We start from the raw sequence: 21,833 nt of genomic DNA on the forward strand, positions 1-21,833 counted from the left end.
CAGCCGCGGTGACACTGCGGGACGCGGAGCAGCGCCCGGTGCGCCCCGCCGCGCGGTTCGGAAACGGAGCGGCGTTCGGCCTCGGCGCCATACAACGGGGAAAGCGCGGCGGGGCCGAACCGCCGGCGCCGCCGTGGGAGCTCCGGGACCCCCCCGTGACGCCCTCCACGCGGCGCCCACCCGGGGGGCCGTTGGTGGGAGCAGAGGGACGGCCGCGCGGTGCTGCAGAGCGGGTCGGGCCGCGCAGCTCACGGCGCTCAGCTCCGATCCGACACTGCGAGCGCAGCGCAACGCGGAACCCCGGAGAGGGCAGCGCCGGTGCTGGAGGGGGGAGAGGGGGGGGGCGGAGGGTTCTCAACAGAGTCCAGAAGTGGTGCGTTTATAAACAGTCGGAATTTTATTTTAATTAAAAAAAAAAAAAAAGGAAAAAAAAAAAACCAACGAAAAAAATTAAACATCACAGCCATTAACATCGTTACAGTTACGAATCGGCGCCTCCGCGGCGATCCCGGCATGCTCACAACGAGGGGGCACTTTTAGTTCGACAGCCGTTCTTAAAGGGGGGGGGAGGAAAAAAGAGGTCGGCACACTACCGTTGAACTTCGTTTTAATGTTTGTCCACAAACGGTGAAAAAGACTGAAGTACAGACGAGGAATAGGCAATAATGCTGCGGCCAACATTATAAATATGGAATTATAAATTTAAAACATTTTCTGGCTTTAAAAAATAAATCTGGTAGTAAACGCGGCTGGGCGGTGCCTTCAGTAGGGCCGATCTCTGCGCTCCTGGCGGTGCTCCCCCCTGCAATGCACACAGCCGCGTCAGTCCGCGCCGCGCCCCTCCCGGCCCCGCTCGGTGTCCGGGGACGCTCCGTGCCCCGCGGCCCCCCCGCCCCCCCCAGCTCTCCCCACATACTTGTCCATCTTCCCCGGGCCTCCGCGCCTTCCGCCTCTGCCTCCTCCTCCCATCTGGTCCATAAGCGGGCCAGGCGGACCCCCGGGGCCCCCTCCTCGCCGGCCCCCTCCTCCGTAGCCGCCTCGATCCATGCCCCGACCGCCTCTGAATCCACCTCTGTCTCCGCCGCGGCCGCCTCTGAACATTCCGCCGGGGCCGCCGCGCTCCATCATACCGCCGCCTCTGCCGCCCCTCATTCCTCCGGGGCCGCCTCTACCGCGGTCGCCGCCTGAGGGAGAGGGAAACCTTCAGAGCGGGGAGAGCCGGAGCGCCACGCGGCCCCCCTTCCCCGCTCAGTGCGGCCCCGTGGCGGCGCGCCGCGTCGTAAGGAGGAGCGCTGCGGGACCCCCGCGGACAGTGAAGGACGCGCCTGTGGGCACTGCGGGCACACAGCCGGGACGGCCGAGGCTCCGGGATGGCACCTGCTGAGCTGCGGGGGGACTCGGCGGCTGGTGGATGGCAGTAAGAACTGCAGAGCTGGGAGGCACGGGGCTCACCCAGAGGGCAGCGCCGGGGAGCAAGGAGGTCAAAGCAGTGCTCTGGAGAAGGGACTGTGCTGCAGGGAGCCGCAGGGAAGTGGCTCTGCAGCTCCGAAGAGCGGGTAAGTGTGGGAGGGTTGCAGACAGAGCAGTCCCGGCCTCCATCTCACAGCTCAGACGGATGGCAGCCCGGGGGCAGGAAGCAGCTGCTCCCACAGCAGCCCCACGGCCCTCGTGGCAGTCACAGAACTGCCGGTGCCACCAACCCAGCCCTGCCGTGAACCACACGTACCTGGAGGGGGAAAAGGGGGCGGGAGAAACCCTTCTGGTTTAGGAGCCTTGCACTGATTGCACTCTGTTCTCCAGGCGAAGTTCTGGTTTCCACATCCCCTGGGTACAACAGAGCCGTCAGTAAGGAGCAGGAATGCACTCCTGGTTGGGTAACGCTCAGCAGTGCTGCACGGCCACCACGGAACACAACACCCACATACAGCGGGGGGATGTTGGGACCTGGATGAGCAGCTCAGCTCACCCAGCCTGCAGCACGGGGCTGCAACACCAACCCTCCACACTGTGGGTGGGGGAAAGGAGCTCCCCTGAAGGCCCAGCAGGTTGTTAGGAGAAAGGCCTGCATGTCTTGGCCAATGCCTCAGCCAGCACAGCCCCATGCTGAGATGAAGGACGATGGTCCTACAGCCCCGCGGTGCCGCAGCCCGGGAACAGGTGGTGTTTGTGTGCACGGAGGGCAGGCAGTACTTACGGATTGGGGCACTGCCAGTCCCCAGCACGGTGCTGCACGCTGCCCCCAGAGGGGTTTCCCCTGGATCCCCGTGGTCCTCTGGAGGAGAAGCCTCCCCTGTCGCCACCTCTGCCTCCCATCCGGCCCATGGGACCGCTCGGCCCACCGGGCCCCCCTGGGCCTCCAGGCCCCCCAGGACCTGCAAGGAGAGCCCCGTTAACACCACCGGGCAGCGGCTGCGGGTGGAGGATGCTGCGCCGCAAGCTGAGCCCCTCGGGGGCCCGAGGGAACGGGAGGTTACCTCCGCGGAGGGGGGGGGGCATTCCCCGCTGATCCCGTGGGGGCATCCCGCCCCTCATGCTGTTCATCGGGCCCTTTTTCCGTGTGAGGCTGACTTTGAGCTTGCTGCCCTGGAAGTCCTTCCCTAGGAGAAATACAAAGGCAAGAGCCTCACTCTGTGCTGCACAGGGCCTGGTACCACACACATCTTCCCAGAGCGCACACAACTGCACAGAGTCCATAATCACAGGGAAAACTGCAGAGCAGAAGGGCAATCCCAAAACATCACACCCCATACTCACCATCAAACCATTCAACAGCTGTTTTGGCAGTGGATGGGTCATCATAAGAGACCGTGGCATCTCCTTTCGGCTTGCCAGTTTCTTTGTCGATGTAGAGGTGTATCATAGGCTGCCCAGTCCTCTTGTTCATCTAGCAGGACATCAAAGCATCGTTACAAGTCACACGCCCCTGTATACACTGAGTGGGGATCCCCTCCCCTGTTCTGCTTTCAATTTGAGATAACACTTCCACTTGGCAACTCCGTGGTAGGAGAAAGGGCCCTCTGGCTTACCACGCCAGCAGCCACCCCCCGACAGCCAAATGCAGGAACTGGCCCAGCAGCCTCTCCTGCAGGCTCCCGTGAGTGCAGGAATTGAGCTGCAGCCTCCCCACATCCTCCTCCGCTCTCCACCACCCCGCTCTCTCAAGCTGTCACACATCCCACCAGCAGCAGATCCACAGAGGGATGCTTCCTCTGAGTCTTTAAGCACTGCTGCTTCTGCGTGGCTGATGGAGGCGCAGAGGGACGAGCCCTGCAGAGGTTCTGTTGGGGAGCTTGTGCTACAGGGCAGCTGGCCTCACTGCCCATCAGAGCTGCCCAGCTCCATGGAAGGGGCCGACCGGGACAGCTGGCAGGGAGGAGGCAGCCAACCCCCTTCCTCTGTGCTCTGCCCCTGGAGGTGAACGGCCGCTCACCTGCACGCACACACACGTTCCTCTCACCTTGACAACCCCACACTGTTTGAAGAAGTCTGCCAGGTCCTCCAGGGTCACATTATCATTGAGTCCCTGCACATACACTGAGCTGTTGTCCGAGTCCTCATCCGGGTCCATAGGTGGGCCTAGGAGACAAATCTCAGCATCAGGCAGTGGGAAGAGGCAGCGATCCAGCAGCGCAGCACTGCTAGCACGTCACCCCTCAGCCAGCTGCAACTTCTCTCTCAATGAGCGCATTTATGAAGCAACAGGGAACTCCAAGCACTGAGAGCAGTGATGAGGGCTGAGCTGCCCTCCCTGCTGCAGAGCCACCCAGCATGGCCAGGACAGCTGGCTGTAATGCGAGACCTCTGCGATGGGGCACGAGCGAGACCCGAAAGCACAACGCGCCCCTGCATCCTTCAGGTCCTGCACATGGATGCTCACCCCCTCCTGCTGCAATAATTCCCTCTTTCCTTAGGCTGACAGGGAACTACCAAACGTGCCTGTGCGGGAGGAAGCAAAGGGCCACAGGTGGGGGCGGCGCAGGTTGCCCGGAGAAGTGGTGGTGCACCATCCCTGCAGACAGCCAAGGTCAGGGGATGGGGCTGTGAGCACTGATGGAGCTGTGGGTGTCCCCGTGCACTGCAGGGGGTGGTTGGATAACACGGCCTTTAAGGGCCCCTTCCAACTCGAACCATGCTATGATCTCATAAGGAGGAAGGAAGGAGACTGCTGGACAAGTGCCTACAAGCTCCAGACTGCTGCAGCCCGGGACGTGCTTTCTGCTGCTCCAGGCAGCCACACAGCAGCTCCTCAGCAAGAGCCCCCAGCTCCATGGAGAAGCACATCTCACACACGCGTGTGGGCTGCCACCGATCCAGGTGCTCTGATGAATCAGGAATAAAGAATGAGATGAAACCACCCCAGAGAGACTGGCAAACAGCAGAGCATCCCTGTGCTTCTGCTACAGGAGGGCAAGATATGGGGCAGCATCTTCTGCGAGCTGAGATGAGCACGGAAATCTCCACGCCAGGAGGCTGGGAGGGGTCCGAGCAGTGACAATTACCTAAGTCAAGGTCCGGTCCCTCCTCCATGTGTCCTGCCAGTCGGGAGAGAACCATAAGAAGCAGTGTTAGTGCAGGCCCTGCGGGCTGAAGGAGCGACACACACATCACTATCTACTTATAACCACCATTCGATGGCGTTGGTTAAACTCCAACTGACCCGCACTGCAAAATCACCAGCAATGCACCTCTGCTTGGCGAGCGGTTCGCTGTTTTTAGCAGCCTTTCCATCCGTGAACCACTATTACACGTTTTTTTTTTAATGCTTTACCAGGCCAATCCGTTCTAAGTTCATTAATAAAAAGTTACTTTAAAATTATCAAATCCAAACCATTTATTTTCCCCAAATTACAGAGTGGTTTCTCAAGGCTTCCACGTTACCCTGTGTCCTGTAACCGCATACCCCTAGGCATGGCCGGCAGTACCCATTACAGTCTTGTTGCATACGTCATTTTAACCACTTAAAACTAATACAAATTACACTTTTTTTTTTTTTCTACAAACTGACTGCAATTTTTTTTTTTTTTTTTTTTTAAACACTATCCATTGTAATGCTCAAAAACTTACCACCAGGCTTATTGAAGCCACCTCGCTCTCCAGCGCTGCTGGGGGGATAAACGAAGAAATGAAGGCCTTTCCCTTTACAAAGCCAGTACCGCTCTGAGCCTGTGCGGCTCACTGGGAAGAAGGGCACTGGCTAAACATCTCCAAACAATGCATCTGTCTCTCTCTCTCTCATCTCGTCACTATGCCTTTCTTCAGGGCAGCTCGCTCAAATTTCCTTTACACACACAACCTCGCTTGTCTGGTTCTAGACACCACTTTGCTGTCGGTACCCTTCCGTTACTTCGTATCGGTATTAGCAGTGCAATACTTGGCTGAGAAAACCATCTCTGAGCGTTGCAAATCAATTGCTGAGGGCCACGGCGGGCTGCCCGCTGGTCGCTCCCTCCCTGCGGTGTGTACACAAAGCGCACCCTCAGCCTCCCGGGTCCCTGACATTAACAGTTCAAAAGGGAGGAGACGACCACACGCGATGCCTACAACACAGTTCCGATGACATTCCCGCTCCAGCCTCGGTATAAAGCCATACATTCAGGTCGCTACTGAACTTAACAAGTCTCTGAGGAGGAGAACTTACAGCGTACAGCGAGGGCTCGAAGGCCTGGGGTGCGGCTTTGTGGGCACAGACCGGAACGCCAATGTGGGCGCGTGCCAATGGCAGCTCGTGGCCGTGGCTTTGGGCAAAGCTCTGGCCGAAGCTTTCGCTCGGGACTCTCACAAGCGCAGGGCATTAGTGGGGAAGGCCACCCCGAGAGCATTGCGGTGGCTCTCGCTTATTGTTTTGGAAAGGCAAAGGCCGTTTGGAAGGAGACGGGCAGAGGAGGGAGAGCACCACTGTTTTCTAGCAAGTATTGCACCTCTAATACTGGAAAAAAGAGAAAATTTGTCAATACACATTTCAAGCTGTAGCATGCAGCTTTGCCTCCTCTGCTTAAAGTACACACCGTTCACGTCATGTCTCTCTCGTTAAACATATACGTTTACACTTTTTGGTTATTTTAATGTTACACAATTCTAAAGTAGTATACCTCCTCTGGTTTTATTACCAAACAACAAGTATTCAGTTACCAAAGTTACAGAAGGATTCCATTTATACAATGAATACATTTGGTTAAGAATATTCTATGTATATTTTTCCTCTCCATATGGACACCGTGTCTAGTCCCACTTTTCATTATGCTGCCGGCTGAGTACTGAGTACGGGTACTTTTTAAGTACTGAGGTGTATACAAGGCTCTCACTTTGTAACCTGTAGCATATAAATGCGACAAAGCATGTTAAAAAGTTTCCATGTTTAACAGCCAATGAAAATATCAAATAACCGAGTCAATGAAAAAGGGCACGTTAAGAACATCGAGCTCCTTACCTGCTGGAGACACTGAAATCCATCATCACAGCATCATTAGGAGGGCCGAGTTCCCCTACCTGCCCCTTGGTGCTCACAGGAAGGCCACCTTTTCCATGGACAGCACAAAGCCCGCGTCCATAAAGCAGGGGGCCCTCTCTTATGCTCCAGCCAGGTGGGAATCGCTACGTACGTTGTTTAAGATTGGGTTACGGTGTGAAATCGGAGAGGGGACAGATGTTTGGCGTGACACGCTCCAGAGGGGCTACCAATTTGGAGATGTGATGATAGGCATTTCAGGTGTCTACGTCTACTTTAAACCGTTAGAGATAAATACATCACGGGTGAAATCTTTATGCAGAACCACGGAACTCTGTTCCACTGGAGCCAATTCAAGCCAGCCGCACTCCAACGCGAGCGGGGCTTCTCCCTCTGTTGCCACACATCGGTGGTTGATTTCTCCGATAAAGATTTCATCCCACTTCGTTTTGGCAGAGCTATGCAGAATGGGACTGCACCAGGCTGTACGACAGCCCGAGGCGTTGCCTACCGGTGAGAAGCTGCAGCTCCACCTGCCCTGCCAACACGAGGGCTGGCACTCTGCATCCCATCGCATCCAGTGAGCACCTATGGGCACTCTGCATAGCTCTGCACTGCGGTGTGAGGGGATGGAACACACACAAAGCTACGTCTTCCTTCCCTTACGAGCCTCTGGGATCAGTCCTCCTCCCTCGCCTTTATCAAAACAAACATCACAGACGGGGAGACCAACCGCTGACCTGAAAACACAGGTTTACCAAACCAGATTTTGCCATCAGTTAAAATGGCCAAACTGGTTTAGACCACCTGAAAGCTCCAATTGGGGAGCAGTCCTGGAAGCCAAGCCAGAGCTTGATACGGTCTCGGGGGTCATTCTTCACACTCCAGCCGAGCTCCAAGTGTTCTGACACTCAGAGTCAGGGCTTCAGCAGCAGCAATCTGCCCCACACATACACTTACAACGTAGCTCTGCACGCTACTGCTAAGGCTGACACAAGGCTTCTGCCTGGTACATACCTGACCTGTCAAGTTCCCCATTAGTGGGTGAGGCACGAGAAGTGAGTGACTCCTGGACCTGGCAGAAGGTTTGTGTGTGTTCAATCCAAAGTTACCGTTAAACCCCACAGAGGACTTCACCTCTGCACGACCACAAAGGGAGCTGAAAGTGCCAGGTTTAGCAATACCCCTGGTTGCCCTGGGCCCAACCAGCTGCAGGACAGAAAAAACATACATCCTGCCCCTATTTCCCCTCAGGTAGTATTTCCATGGATTAGAAGCAAAGCCGCTACAGAGATGTTATGTTATCCATGGAAGTACAGCTGGGAATGTCAACCTTTCAGTCCCTTCTTTTCATTTTTCAAATCCTATGGGTAAAACAGAATTAGGTAAAAGGAGAAAAGATTTGCTCTTACCCCATTCCACCGCGTCCTCCTCCCCGCCCACCTCTGCTCATGCCTCCGCGCTCATATCCCCCTCTTCCCCTGCCCCGGTTATCAGGGCCGCTCATATTCCGGTTCTCTCCTGGGCCTGAAAAACCTCCAGATTCCTGTCCGTACACATTCATGCTGCTGGGATGGTCCTGGCGGAACGAGCCTGGGAAAGAGAGCAACAAAAACATCAGGAGGAGTGGGTCCTGTCCCCTTTCTCACTGCCTCCAAGCACTGGAACATGGGCGGTACCGTGTGGAAGTCGCTTGCTAGCGTGCTTACAGGCACAGTGTTACTCATGGGGAGACGTGCTGTCTTCTGTCTGCACAATGAGATCTGAAGCCAGGCCCCACCAGCCTGACCTCTGCACAACGGTCACTGGGTTGCTTCCATTGAGCCTTGCCCATCCCAGCCACAATGGTACTCTGCATTTCTGTGTTTTACAACCACCCCCCCACCTCCAGCACAGCGAGGGGAGCACGGCAGAGCTCTACTGAACCAGCATGGCTGTTTTTCAGTGAGAAGGGCCAGAACTTACGTTTCCCCTTCAGATCCTTCAGACCCAAACAAAGTAGTGCCAAGTCTCCTTCAGAGGCAGCTCACTCAGGAGTGATGGAGACCAACCCCTCCCACAGCAATGCCACAGCTTGAAGCACACTCACTCTGCTGGCCGTAGCTGCTGCTCTGCTGGCTGTACTGGCTTGGGGGCTGGCTGTAGGATCCGGTCTGGGGTGGGTAACTCGTTGGGGGCGGCTGCTGCGCGTAGCTGCTCTGCTGCCCATAGCTAGTCTGCTGGCTGTAGGTGTTCTGCTGCCCATAGGTGCTCTGCTGGGAATAAGTGCTCTGATCGTAACTGCTTGGCTGTGTGGAGGAATAGCTGGAAGACAAAAGCGTTTTAAAGATGGGAAGATAAGCCAATTCATTCAGACACGTGCATCAGGCTGCAGGAGCGGCTCACGCAGGAAAGCAATGCAATTATAAGGCATGTGTGCTATTGCAAACCACTTACAAAGCTGAAGTCATCCTGCAGAGGCTGCCCTGACAGCGGGAAGAAAAATAAACCCACAAGCAAAATCAACATGACCATCTGCAATACTCCTCTGGGAAAGAGGCTGAAGTGCCAGGGTAAAATCAGTGGCAACGCAGTTAACAGGCTCCCTTCTGCCTCAGCTCTGAAATGTTTTTAGCTGATGGATAATAAAACTGTTCACCCTCACAGAACTCAGCCTTTGAAACTTTCAAAATGTACATTCCAGAACTCAGCATCAACACATTAAGGACACCTGGGGGGGAGGGGTGAGCCCCTTCTGTGTGTGAGGAGGCAGCTAAAGGCCACTTTCACACTTCATACTTCAGAGATTCTCCATCCTTTATTGGATGCAGTGGGGAACATTACAACCAAGGATGAGGAATAGGCTGAGGTGCTCAATGCCTTCTTTATTTGTGTCTTTAATAGTCAGAGCAGTTATCCTCAAGGTATCACTATAGGCACGGGACAGAGTGGCTGGAAAGCTGTGTGGAAGAAAAGGATTTGGGAGTGTCAGTCAACAGCCAGCTGAATGTGAGCTGCACCTTGAGTCCTGTGCTCAGTTTTAGGCCTCTTACTACAAGAAAGACACTCAGGCCCTGGAGTGTGTCCAGAGAAGGGCAACGGAGCTGTGAGGGGTCTGGAGCACAGTTCTGCAGGGAGTGGCTGAGGGAAGTGGGATGGGTCACTCTGGAGAAGAGGAGACTCTAGCAGTAGAATCATAGATTTGTTTGAGTTGGAAGGCATCTTTAAAGGACATCTAGTCCAATTGCCCTGTACTGAACAGTGACAACTACAGCCTAATCAAGTGCTTAGAGCCCCATTTCCCTGATCTTGGGTGTCTGCCCCATGGGACGGGGCACCACAACCTCTCTGGGCAACCTGTGCCAGTCCTCCACTATCTAATAGTAAAAAACTTTTTTCTTATATTCAATCTAAATCTCCCCTCTTTTAGTTTGAAACCACTTCCTCTTGTCCTATCACCACAGATCCTGTTAAAAAGTCTGTCCCTTTTTTCTTATGCTCCTCCCTCCCCTTCCCCCACCCCACCTTTAGCAACTGAAAGGCTGCTCTCAGGTCTCCCTGGAGATTCAGGCTGGATATTAAGAAACATTTCTTCTCTGGAAGAGTGGTGACTCATTGGCACAGACTGCCCAGAGAGGTGGTGGAGTCACCATCCCTGGAGGTGTTTCAGAACTGTGGAGATGCGGCACTGAGGGATGTGGTTTAGTGGTCATGGTGGTAACAGACTGACAGTTGGTCTCTATGATGGTAGAGATCTTTTCCAACCTTAATGATCCCATGATTCTATGATTCAACCCTTGTCTTATCGCTAGAGCTAGCACCACTCCAACCAGAACCACACTCCTCCTCCCAGGATACTAAATCTCTTTCTACACTCATTCACCTAAAAACCCTTGAGAAAAAAATCCTTTTGTCCCAGTTAATCTCAAAGCTCCCACGCTAGTTGCAAGAGGCTTCACTTTCTGAAAGAATTACCTGGTAGGAGGATAGGAGGGAGGCGCAGTAACCGGCTGCATCGGGTAGCTGGCAGGCACCTGGGGGTAGCTGTAGTTGCTCTGCCCATACCCTAGGCTGGGCTGGTTGTAGCCTGTTGTACTTGATGGTGGCTGGCTGGTCTCTGCTGGTTTGCTGCCATCCTGGGGTCTGAAAGTAATAATGAACAATAAGGAGACACAAGCACAGACCTCCACAGGTAGAAGCACCAGAGGTATACAGCTCCCCTGTGGCAGGATGGCACTTTCTTTGGGAAGGGTTACAAATCAGCACATCAGTGCTGGTCACTCAATAGCAGCTAGTACACACAAGCTAAGCACTATTACCCACTGCACAATCCGCTGCCACCAAGAAACAACATTCTGAACTGAGAGCACTTGGAGAGCACCACAGCTTCTATTTGCCAGCTGCATTATGAAACCTACAGCGAGGGGTTCAGACTTTGGCTCTAGGAACAGAAGATGTGAAAGTGCCAGGAAAGTCGGTCAGCAGCGCTGCCCCTCTGCTCTGTTTTGCACAATGCTTGTAAACGATTAGCTCCAAAGCAGCGAGAAATGCTGCCAGTTAAAGGCACCATTGTTCTGTTTAGAATCCAGTGCAAGCAGATATTGCCCCACATACGTTATCTGATGAAAGGGAGAGGATGTTTAGCATTAACTCTCAAGGCCTGAAAATAAAGAGAATTCTTTGCATGCAGTTTGCATGTCCCCTTCTTTTTAGATTAGTCCCCTTCTGCTTAGAATTTCAAAGTGTTTATCAGAGCTGAATGAAAAAAGGAACTGAAGTACTTTTATTGTACAAGCTGGGAAGAATATTTGAAATGACACCAGGATTCATACTTAAGTGTAATCTGAGAGATACAGCCAGGGCTGTGTCATGCTCTGGCCTTGTTATTCAGGGGCAGTCACTGCAAACATCAGGTAAATGAATAAAGCAGTTTTAACTAGCTCCTAAGTTTCCATTCCACGTTCTAAGCCTGTAATATCTTGAGCAAACAATTAAGTTGAACATGCTACCGACAATGCCCAGACACAAGAGATTTAAAAAGGAAGTTGTCTTCAGCATGTGCAGCCACTTAAGAAATCACAGGGCATAGCATCATCCTAACCACCCCGTGACTCAAGCAGACTGGTCCATTTTCTGGTCCAGATCATGAGTCAAATGCCCATTTGTGCTGCTTGGTTGCTCTCTCTATTTCCCAGTAGCAGCGCTGACTCACTGTGCCAGAACAGAAGCACCTACACAGCTTCTTCCAGCTCTGAAAATGTTGTGGGACTGGCTGCAGCAAGAGCAAAGCTTAAGTGTAACAGGCAGAGAAAAACTGGAAGCAAAACCAGCAGGTCTCAGTTCAGGTGCCATTGGGCATGCCAGCAGGGCAACATACAGCCTGAGGAGAAGACAGAAACACACGATACCTCGGGGGAACGGCCGCAGGTGGCTGCTGCCCATAGGCTGGGTAGGCAGGCTGGGTGCCATAGGCGGATGGTGCTGCGTAGGAAGCCTGGGTGGTGGTAACCGTGGCGGTGCTGGTGTCGTAGGCGGCCGTGCCGTACCCCTGGACGGGCTGACTGTACGCTGGGGGGGCAGTTGGGGCCGTGTAACCTGCAACAAACCACAGCCTCATCATCAGACCAGCGCAGCCTCACTCGAGATGCTTCGCTCTATTCCATTCCTGTTCGTTGGTGTAGCAGAGCTCAGAAACAGCACTGCTGCAGAAACCTCACGGGTGGCCTGAGTGTGTCTAACGAACCCACAGCATCCCTTCGCCTCCCTTGCAAAGCCCCCACCCTGGGAAAGCTCAGCCTGCCCCAGAAATACCCTCTCCATCCCCAACGCACACCCCGAGGAGCTTTCTGGAAGCCAGCCTGCCACCAGCATCCAAGGACTGTTTGTTCACAGCACCTGAGGCTCCCAGCTAATGCAGCGCAGCAGGGCAGGCTGAGGCATGCAGCGCCTTCTTTTGTCCAGTGGGCTACACAAAGCTCCTCCTGGCTTCACAGTCAAAGAAATGCAATTAATTGGAAAAGCACAGTCCCATCCTGGCAGCTTTTTTGAGAAACGAAAGCACAGAAGTGCACCAGGCGGGCAGAGAAGTCTTTCTGAGCCCTTTGTAAGCATTACTTTAAACAGCAATACTAGAAACTGAAGGAAAGCACTTTACGTTTGCTTTAGCTTAAGAGAAAGGTCAGGAGCTGCCCCGTGTGTCGGTCTGTAAGATGCTTTATGTACCCTCACTTCTCTTAGAATTTCAGTCTGCTTCAGCTCAAAAGCTCAGAGCTCACACATTTATTTCTGAACAGTTTTACTGTATCTCAGACCCCAAACCAGCTCCACTGAGATCAGTGTTCCCAGCAGCTGTTGCTAGGTAATTCAGCTGACCATTTGGCTTGTCAACAAAGATGAACAACAAACCAAGTATTACCACAGTGCCTTTTTTATAGTTAAGAGCCACACAAGCTGGTTTTCCAACTACGAAACAAAGATTTGCATGAAAAGCTACCAATTAAACATTTTGTTAGCAAAAGCTCTCTTACTAAAGTACAAAAGCATCCATTGCTAAAAAGCAGTCAACTGGTTTCAGTCTTACTGAAGTGATCTTAATTGCATCAATTAAGGTAACAGCTTCTCCATCACTCAATATTTTTGTTACACACAGGACACTTGTGACCTACTCTTTACACAGCACATCAGGCAAACTGTGCTGTAGGCTTTTTATGTGGATTCCTCCCTTTCCAAAATGAAAGCACTTCCAGCAGAACGAAGCATGTGCTCCTCCTGAAGCACAACCTCTGCAGGTAACCTGCTGGAAAAATCAGGGTTCTCAAACCAGAAAGCAGAGACGAAGGGAAGTGAGAAGAGAAGTGGGTGCAGCAAACAAAGCCAAAATCCTGCCCTGTGTGTTACTCCTGAGCGTTCCAGTTGGCCCTAGCATGCTGACAAGGGGCTCTGAGCAGGAAGAAGTCTTTCCCTTTACTCCATCTGCAAGTGTCAGTCCCCAGGTTGTTCCCTGTGCCTGCTGCCCTGCACGCTTATCACATCACCACCCTCCTGAACACTGTGGAGCAGCTTCCCATCGTGCTCCTGCCAAGCTGGGAGCAAGGAAGCTCCCTTCCCACCAGGAGACATGGGCAGGAATCGCTGGCGGGCAGTTTCCTTGGTTGTTCAGCTGTGCCTGGCTGCTCAGAGGTTCTGTGCAAAGCAAAGCCCTGCTCTGAGTGTTACTGGAGAGGGGGACTGAGGTGAAATCAAACAGGGTCGACTGAGCGTGGCTTTTAGTGCCTCAGACAAAATTAAACAGCTCAAACACTTCGAGGTAAGCCACCACAGTGCTTCTACTTTACAAAGCTGAAGGAATCCTTACTTTAAGTGGCTGAAGCCTGACCACTTACTAAAAAAAACCCGCTGCTTGCAGTATGGTCTGACACATATACCACGGAAACCACAGCCCTGAGCCCAGCCCTGGGGAGCAGCACACAGAGGCAGTCGTCCTCCAGAAAGGGACCCTCATGGTGCCACCATGGGCAGCACAGATGAGTGGGTTTGCTAGCAGCAGGCTCAGCACAGGCATTAGAATAAAAAGGAGGAGAAAATCATCCTGAATTGTAATGCTTCAGCTCTGGATGGAGCAGTTCCCTTGTGCAGGCAGCTCGGCAGGAAGCGTTTGCACCAGAGAAAGAAAAGGCAGTGATTTAACATCCCGCTGGCCTGAATTTTCATTTCAGCCACTTCGTTTAAAGGCTTAGAAAACCCTCAAGAGCTGTACTTCTGAGGAGGCCATTTACACAACATCATTTCTCCCTCTTCCTCCCAGCAGTCGGTAATATGAATGGCGAGTCTGCAGAACAGATATGGTAAAAAAAAAAAAAAAAAAAGGAATGGGAGAACTCTGATAACCTGAGTTGCATGGCTCAGTTTCCTCTCAAATCATCCATGCCTGCAAGTAAAACCCTTATTGAAGTCCAGAAATTTTTCACTGGGAGGGGAAGCCTTCAGGATTAGGCCCTCAGAGAAGAGCAACTAAAAACTGCAGTCAAAGAAGCTCATTCTGAAATAAGCAGGCTTCAGGCCAGCCAGCAGCAGTTTTCAGAGCTCCCTCATGATTCAAGCAGTGCTAGAAGCTACCCACCGGGTCCTGGAGCTCAAGGGAAGCTGACTCCCGCTTGGCATGGACACCTCTCAGCAGAGATGCAGAGAAGGGGAAGCAGGGGCTGCTCAGTCTGCTTCGTTTTGGTGTAACAGGTTATTGGAATAGACAAGAACAGCAAAGGGAATATTTCCTTCCAATTCTGAGCAGTGGGAGATGGTTATCTTTACAGAGCTGTTCCCTCTTCACTACTTAAAGTAGATTTGAAATCATATTTCCATCCCCAAATGATGTTGTTTGAAAGCCAGTAACCGTAACAGATGCAGCTGTTTATTTACTCTTGCAATTCATGCTTCCATCTTGCAGTGATTAAAGAGCAACCCACGACCACAGACTTGACAGTGACGATTAATCCCCCTCATTCACTTGCTGCTGGGAGCTGCAGGGCAGCCTGAGGAGTTGGGCAAGAGGACTCCAAGCACCTTCTGCAGCCACAGGAGGAAAGAGGAAGGTGAGGAGGCTGCAGAGGTTCCAGCCCCAGCCTGAGACATGGTCCCAACAGGCTGTGTCTGCATTGTATTAGAATTTCCCCAGCAACAGTGTTATCTTAAAAAAAAAAAATAATACACTGTTAAGACAAAAGTCAATTTGCTTTTAGCTAACTGGAGAACTGCAGTAATTCCTCTGCTACAAAAAGACGATGAGAAAAATAAACTGAAATTCAAATGTGAACACAGCTCATCTTTTAGGGCATTAGGATCTGTGCCCCAGGCAGCACCACAGGCTCTATTCCGGATGAGAAGCAAGAACTGGTGTTCAGCAGAGGCAGTGATGGACAGACAGGCCTCCAGCACCACCAGCCTCATTTGCACAGCTCCAGCTCCTGAAGGAGAGGCAGGTAGAGGAAGAATAAACACAACCTGGCACTCTGCCTTGAGAGCAACACCGACAGCTCTGCCACAGACAAGTGCTGCATGGGTTGAGGCAAATCATACTTGAAGGCCCGAAAAAAAAACCTTTCATTTGACCACTTCCTGAGTGTTCTTTTATTTTCTTAGATGAAAAGAAACCAAAGCGTCTTGCCTAAAAAGCAGCCGTGCAGAAGAGATGCCTGGCATTATTATTAATCCAGGAAATACACTCTTGGAGAGCAAGCACAAACACAACCCTTGCAGGAATGGAGTCAGGAGGAAGGATTAAGGGACTCCAACACTCCCAAGAAAAATCTGGGAAGTCCACAAATCTTTCTGCCCATTTACATGCAGAGATTGTTAAAGGGAAGGAGAAATCTGGTGGAGAACTGTCTAAAGGGTACTGCTCCTCATTCTGCAGGATACCTACCAGGCAGAGATTTTCCTCACCCATGTAGTTTAAATGCTATGCAACTAGACACGCTATAGGACAGTGCTTTCTCTATGCCTCTTCCTTGGAAGCATTCCCCAGCAGCTTCTGTGGCCAGGTAGCCATGGGCACACTGCCTGCCTGTTCTGGTATTCCCACGCTTCAGGAAATACTTAACAAGGCTGCCACTCTGAGAGACATTTGCAACCAAGGATGAATCTGCAGAAAACGGTACCCAAAGCACTGCTTGAAGGAAAATTAGTTCTCTTTTTCAAAGTCTCCTGAGATTTTAAGCTGAATATATCAAAAGTGAACGATGTCTCAATAGTTTCTTTCAGATGTTAAGACATTCGTATGTACAAAACTTCAGTTCAAAGAGCGTATGTTGAAATAGTGGACAGAGCATTTATGAGCACGTGGAGTATGCATCCACACTGTAAATCCAAAGACATCACATGAAACATGCAGAGATGGTGGTCAGGACATCTGGACACGTCTAACCATGCTGTTTACCCTTTAGGGAATAGTAAGACAGTGGTGTTATATTCACCTGAAACATCTCAGCATGCCTGTCCTGAGTGCTTAGGAAGCTTCTTCCACAAAGTACACCATCCAGACTTTTAAAAGCTGCTCATTACAGAGATGTGGAGATTGCAGACAGCACTGCAGCCTAGCACACTCTTAGTGTACATGCTGTGATGGTGCAAGTTTTTGGTGCTAAAAGCAAGGGACACCTAAAGGGTTAACACTGCAAGTTTAGACAGGATGAGATGGCATTTTCCATGCAAGAGTGAGCAGGATAGTCAAACCTGTACTGGTCCCTTCTACTGTGGGAAGCACAAGACAAAAAGTAGAGGGTACACTATCAGAACAGGCATACATCACTTTCACTGATTTGATTTTCAGGCAGGGGGAGTGCTCAGGACACGGACTCTGCGGGCTCAAGAGCAGCCAGAACAGGCACTCATGAGGAGTGCTGCTGTGCAGCTTGTGTTTGCTGTGCTCTTTTTAAGTACAGCCCACTCTGCAGCCATGCTTAGCTCCACGGCATGAACCAGCACCCAAAAGGCTCCCTGAAAAAATGAAATGGCTACATTTGCTTGCTCAGGGCGTTCAGCCCACCCACACCTTCGCATCATATGAACCTGCAGGCTCTCAAGGAAGAAAGCCCTTCCCACAACAGAGTTTGGGCTGGAGCTCCCCAGCACAGACCTGAGCCCAAGTCCTTCCCCAGCATCAATCAGGCCCCGCAGCTCTTACCAGTGGGGGGCTGCCCGTAGGATGTCGCATACGCAGTCTGCCCATACGTTGCAGTTGTCTGAGGCTGTGTGTAGCTGGCATCAGTGGGCTGTCCATAAGTTCCGTAGCTCTGCTGCCCATAGGTCTGCTCCAAAGATGACAGAGATTTAATTTGTGAGCAGAAACGACTCGCACGTGTCTCACAGATACACACAGATTGTTTTGGTGCTATACACAGACTGGGGGGATCTGTGTTACCTGGTTTACTGAAAGCAATCTGAGTCAAGCCAAGGCTACTCTGAAAGATTGGGCGCTACTGCAAATTTCAGTTCAGATCTGTAATGAAGTTACAAATGCAATTTTTCAATGCCAGGACTGGAGGAGCAGCCTCTTACACAATCACTAAACACGTGTGCTCTATGTAAAGAGAAACAGGACAGCATCCAGCTCCTTGTTACTGCCCAGGCACATAGGAACATTCGCAGGTGCCTCCTAAGGGCTAACCTGCAACACTGGAGTGGGGCTATCCAGAGCGCAGAGCTGCATGAAGCAAGATGTCAGCTACTTCAACCAGCATTCACCAGAAGAAATCCAGTTAAGCTCACAGTGAAGTTATTTTGAATATTCTTCACATCCACCAGCCAACATTTGTCAAAAACAGTTTATGTGGGCACCTGAGGATGGGTTCAGCAGGAGCCACGCTACTCCTGCCCTAGCACCTCAGCACTCAGCAAGGGATCAACTCTCACCCCACACCCTGCCCCAAGTCCAGCCAAAAGGAGTGCTGCTGCCTTGCTCAGCCCTGATTTCAGCTCTGCAAAGCAACTCTTTTGCTGCAGCAAGCCATGTGGGGAGACTGGATTAGTACAGAGCCGCTGATGCTGTGGTTTTGCCAGCGTAAGAGCCCACAGCCCACTGTCAGTCAGCCTGAACCTCAGGCACCAGCCAGCTGCTAACAGCTGTGTGCTCAGCAGTTGGGCTGGGGTGAAAGTCTAGTTAGAGCTCAAGCAGCACTAAGACAAGCCTCAACGTCCAGATTTTCAGAGATATTCACTGGCTTCTGGGAATGAAATGCCTTTTGGGATCTAAGCCTGAGTAACTTGTGAGCTAGCCTCCCTGGCTCATGAGCAGTACAGATCTTAACCAAGCCAACAGATCTCAAAGAGAAAAACTTTGATCAGACTGAATTTTCCACTACCTGTGGAAGCTCCCTGCACCCAGAGGCATGAGATGCTGCAAACCTCACACGGCAACTTGCCTGCTGCTGAGTATGAGCTGTTAGCCTTGCACTAGAGGATGCTGCAGCCTCCTGTTCTGCCAGCCTGCTTACACCTTCTGTGTCACCAGTGCTTTCAGCAGCAGTTCTTGCAATTCTTCTCTCTCAACATATTTATTCAGAATGAAAAGTACTGTCATTTTCAATTCAACTGACCCAGATGCCAAGACTGAAACTCTGCTCCTCCTGCAACAGCGATGCTTTTGCAGAGGTATCTGCGTGGCCTCGCCTGCCACAAGCTGGCAGTTGTGGGCAGCAGCACAAAGCCCAGTTAGCTCTGCTCTGTAACACACCAGCACAACAGCTTTTGTGTGCAGAATACAGACATGCTTTTGGGTGGCAGGATCTTCCTTTCAAAAAAACAAACACTCTCTAGAGATGCTGGGGAAAGTCAACCAAGCTGACTTCAAAAACCACACTCGTACTTTGCATATAACTGTGGTTTCAGTAACTTGGATTCTAAGGATTGAAAAAAAAAAGCATAATTTATCTTTGAAAGATCACCATCAGTTTGCAGTCTAGCCAACTAACAATACTAATAGCTTTAGCCACAATAGCTCCACGAAAAAGAAAGAAATCTATCCTCTCCTCCTGACTTTTCCAACTGCTGCCATCACACAAATGGCAATTTCCCCTTTCTTTTTCCCCTTTTTCAGGTTTCTCACTCCTACACCACCAAGTAAAACACCCACTGACATGTAAGTGTCAAACGTACACCAAGAATTAGGCTTTTATAATCCTCTTGGCAACAACTGGGATATATTAACAAGGAAGAGAATGTGGAAGCTCCCGGCCATCGAGGCAGTTCCACTTTAAGCACGCAGTGCAGGCTGTGTGGGAAGCTACAAGGCAGCTCCTAATGACAGATTTTGATGCTGCTCAGAATTTTCCAGGGCTGAAAGATTGCTGCTGGGATCCCAGAAAGGGTCAGAACCCCTCCTATGCTTTACCTGCGTGGTCTGTGCGTATCCTTGGGCTGGCTGAGGTGCGTACGCGCTGTAGCTGCAAAATGAATTTAAGAGACATTTATAATGCATCCCAGTACTTGTGCAACACAGATATCACACAACGGCTTTTATAAGCCAAATGCTTTCTGCTGAAGTGTTAAAGCAGTGCATAATCCAAAGGAAAACCGAAGGATTTGCAAAGCATACCTGAGCTAAGACTAAAGCACAATTACTGCACACTTACATCACAACTTTTTACAATAAGAGTGAGACCATAATGCTACTTACCCCTGCTGAGCTGCAGCTTGGCTATAGGTGCTATAATCTACAAGAAAAAGAGAAAAAAAAAGGGAAAGAAAGGTTGACAAAGACTTCACAAAATTAACAGGGTAAGAGCACAGCAGCTGGAATTTCCTCCCGCAACTTGAAAGAACTGCTATAAACCCCTGGAAATCTAGTTTCAAAAGAGTAAGGTAAATGCACTTTCTCAACCTTTTTAAAGGAAACAAAACCTCTCTTCCCTTCATTGTTTCTGCTGTCTGCAGCAGCAACTTTGATCTCAAATGACCCCACTTTAATTTAACTGCCACCTTGGATAGCACCCAAGGGGAATGGTAGTGGGGTTTGGAACAAAGGAAACACACCGGGGCTGACACTTACAAAACCCCCTGATTCAAAGGGCCAGGTTGCAAGCCCTTGAGTCTGTAAGAAACACAGCGCTTTGCTCCTTCTATGTAACTTTCAAGGAAACAGACACATCACTGGAAAGTTCTAACTCTTTTCCCTAAGAGGGTTCGAGACCAGCAGCTGGCAGCAGTTCCTTTCCCCAAGTCGCAGCCCATGCCAATACTGTGATTTAGAGGAGAACTGAAATCCAGAAAATCCAACCAGAAAAAAAAAACCCTCTGCCGAACTGGCTTGCTGCTAGGGATGGAAAATGCATGCACACAGCAATTACAAGGCTATATTTGAAATGATTACAGTTCCTACGGGCACGCTTTCCCTCCAAGACACCAAGTGTTTCCAGTTCCCACCTAGAGCAAATGGCAGCAATGAATCCATCCCTAAGATCAAACCTTTCCTGGAACAGCTCTCCCAGGACCGGGAAGGTCCCAAGGACAGAGATCAGGAACGGGTTCAGACTTTGCTCACAGCATCCTGAGCTGGAATCAGAAAGCAAACGTGAGCAGAGCTCTGCTCAGAGCCAGGCAGCCCCACACAAAAAAGGATTCTGGCACTTCTGCTGCCACCACACCTTGTGTTAAACTGGTCTCTATTGAAACAATGAGGACTGTGAGTTTGCAGAACATGCCTGAAGACTTTCTACAACCCTCCGTTCTCTGAGGGTCTCAGTTACCACCCTGCTACCGCTGCAGGTGATGGAGCACCAGGAATCGTGTTAAAAAGCCCGTTTTCATCCACCCCAAGCTTTTCATAAAGCCACAGAATGGGCTGGAAGGAACCTTAAACATCACCCAGCCCCGACCCCTGCCCTGGGCTGGCTGTCCCCACCAGCTCAGGCTGCCCAGGGCCCACCCACGGCCGGGAGCAGCACTGGGGATGGGGCACCCACAGCTCTGTGTGCAGTCCGGGCCAGCGCCTCACCGCCCTCTGAGCAAAGAATTCCCTCCTAACGCCTCACCTAAATCTCCCTTATTTGAGGTCAAAGCCCTCCCCCCGTCCTGTCGCTATCGGTGCCCGGATCCAGCCGCACGCAGCCCTAACGGCCGTGTGAGCCCACCGCCGCTCCTCCCGCCCGCGCCGAGGCCCGGCCTGCGATACAGGAGGACAGCAGAGGCCGCGCAGCGTTTTCCGACCGCCGCAACCCCCCCCCGGCCCCGCGCCAGGACGGGCCCAACAACCGCACAGCGGAACGCCGCACGGCGATCCCACGCAGCGCAACAACGCGGGGCTCCCACCCCAGCGCCGCCACAGCTCCGCACCCACCCGCTCCCCAGAGCGCAGCACCGAGGCCCGGCCCCCACCAGGCCGCGCCGCCGCAGCGCTGAGGGCCCAACGCCCGCACCCCCCCCGCAGCTCGGGGTGCCCTCAGGCCGAGGCGCTCAGCAGCGGCTGAAGGAGGCGGCAGGGCCAGGCCCTTCCCTCCGAGCCCCGTGCCCGCGCTCTCCCCGCCCTGTAGGACGCGTTGGCCCGCGGCGCCCGGCGCGGCCCCGCTCACCCGTCGACGCCATTTTCTCTCCTTCCTCCTCCGCGCTCCCAACGTCCGGCCGCCGCGGCCGCCCCGCGCTGCGCATGCGCCGCCCCGCCCGGCGGGACGCACCACTGCGGCGAGGCGGGGGGGGGGCAGGGGCAGAGAGCGGCGGTGACTCGGGCTCGGCGGCGGGGGGCGCTGCGGGGGGCGGAGCTCAGGGCTCTCCCCCCGCGCTGAGGAGCGGGTGGTGCGGCCCGCCGCCGTTACGGAGCGTCGCGCATGGGCGGTGCGAGGGGGGAGGCGGAGCTACAAGGGGGCGTGGCTACGGGGGGCGTGGCTACGCGTGACGTCACGCCACTTGGCGGGATGTGGAGTGC

The 21,833-nt window shown here is 52.4% G+C and overlaps 1 protein-coding gene across 5 annotated transcripts; it reads right to left on the bottom strand.

Moving 5' to 3' along the window:
- Nucleotides 1-374: 374 nt before the first annotated feature.
- EWSR1 (EWS RNA binding protein 1) lies at nt 375-21,537 on the bottom strand. 5 transcript variants are annotated; one of them, XM_015294854.4, is made up of 18 exons: nt 21,484-21,537; nt 19,593-19,629; nt 19,308-19,359; nt 17,103-17,226; nt 16,652-16,669; nt 11,833-12,019; nt 10,400-10,567; nt 8,535-8,749; nt 7,858-8,038; nt 5,065-5,099; nt 4,500-4,532; nt 3,458-3,576; nt 2,755-2,884; nt 2,475-2,597; nt 2,195-2,372; nt 1,727-1,824; nt 917-1,184; nt 375-802 (listed from the first exon to the last, which is right to left on the bottom strand). In XM_015294854.4, the coding sequence occupies exons 1-18, from the start codon at nt 21,494-21,496 to the stop codon at nt 763-765; spliced, it is 2,019 nt and encodes a 672-aa protein (XP_015150340.3). In that variant the 5' UTR covers nt 21,497-21,537; the 3' UTR covers nt 375-762.
- Nucleotides 21,538-21,833: the final 296 nt, after the last annotated feature.

Source organism: Gallus gallus, chromosome 15 (genome assembly GCF_016699485.2).
Source record: "Gallus gallus isolate bGalGal1 chromosome 15, bGalGal1.mat.broiler.GRCg7b, whole genome shotgun sequence".
NCBI classification, from domain to species: domain Eukaryota; kingdom Metazoa; phylum Chordata; class Aves; order Galliformes; family Phasianidae; genus Gallus; species Gallus gallus.

Excerpts from the sequence above, each read along its gene's own strand:
- EWSR1 (XM_015294853.4), bottom strand. Across the intron at positions 19,360-19,592 it reads CAAGCTGCAGCTCAGCAGGG|CTACAGCGCGTACGCACCTC; the intron begins GTAAGTAGCATT and ends TTCATTTTGCAG. Across the intron at positions 4,533-5,064 it reads TGGCTTCAATAAGCCTGGTG|GACACATGGAGGAGGGACCG; the intron begins GTAAGTTTTTGA and ends CCCGACTGGCAG.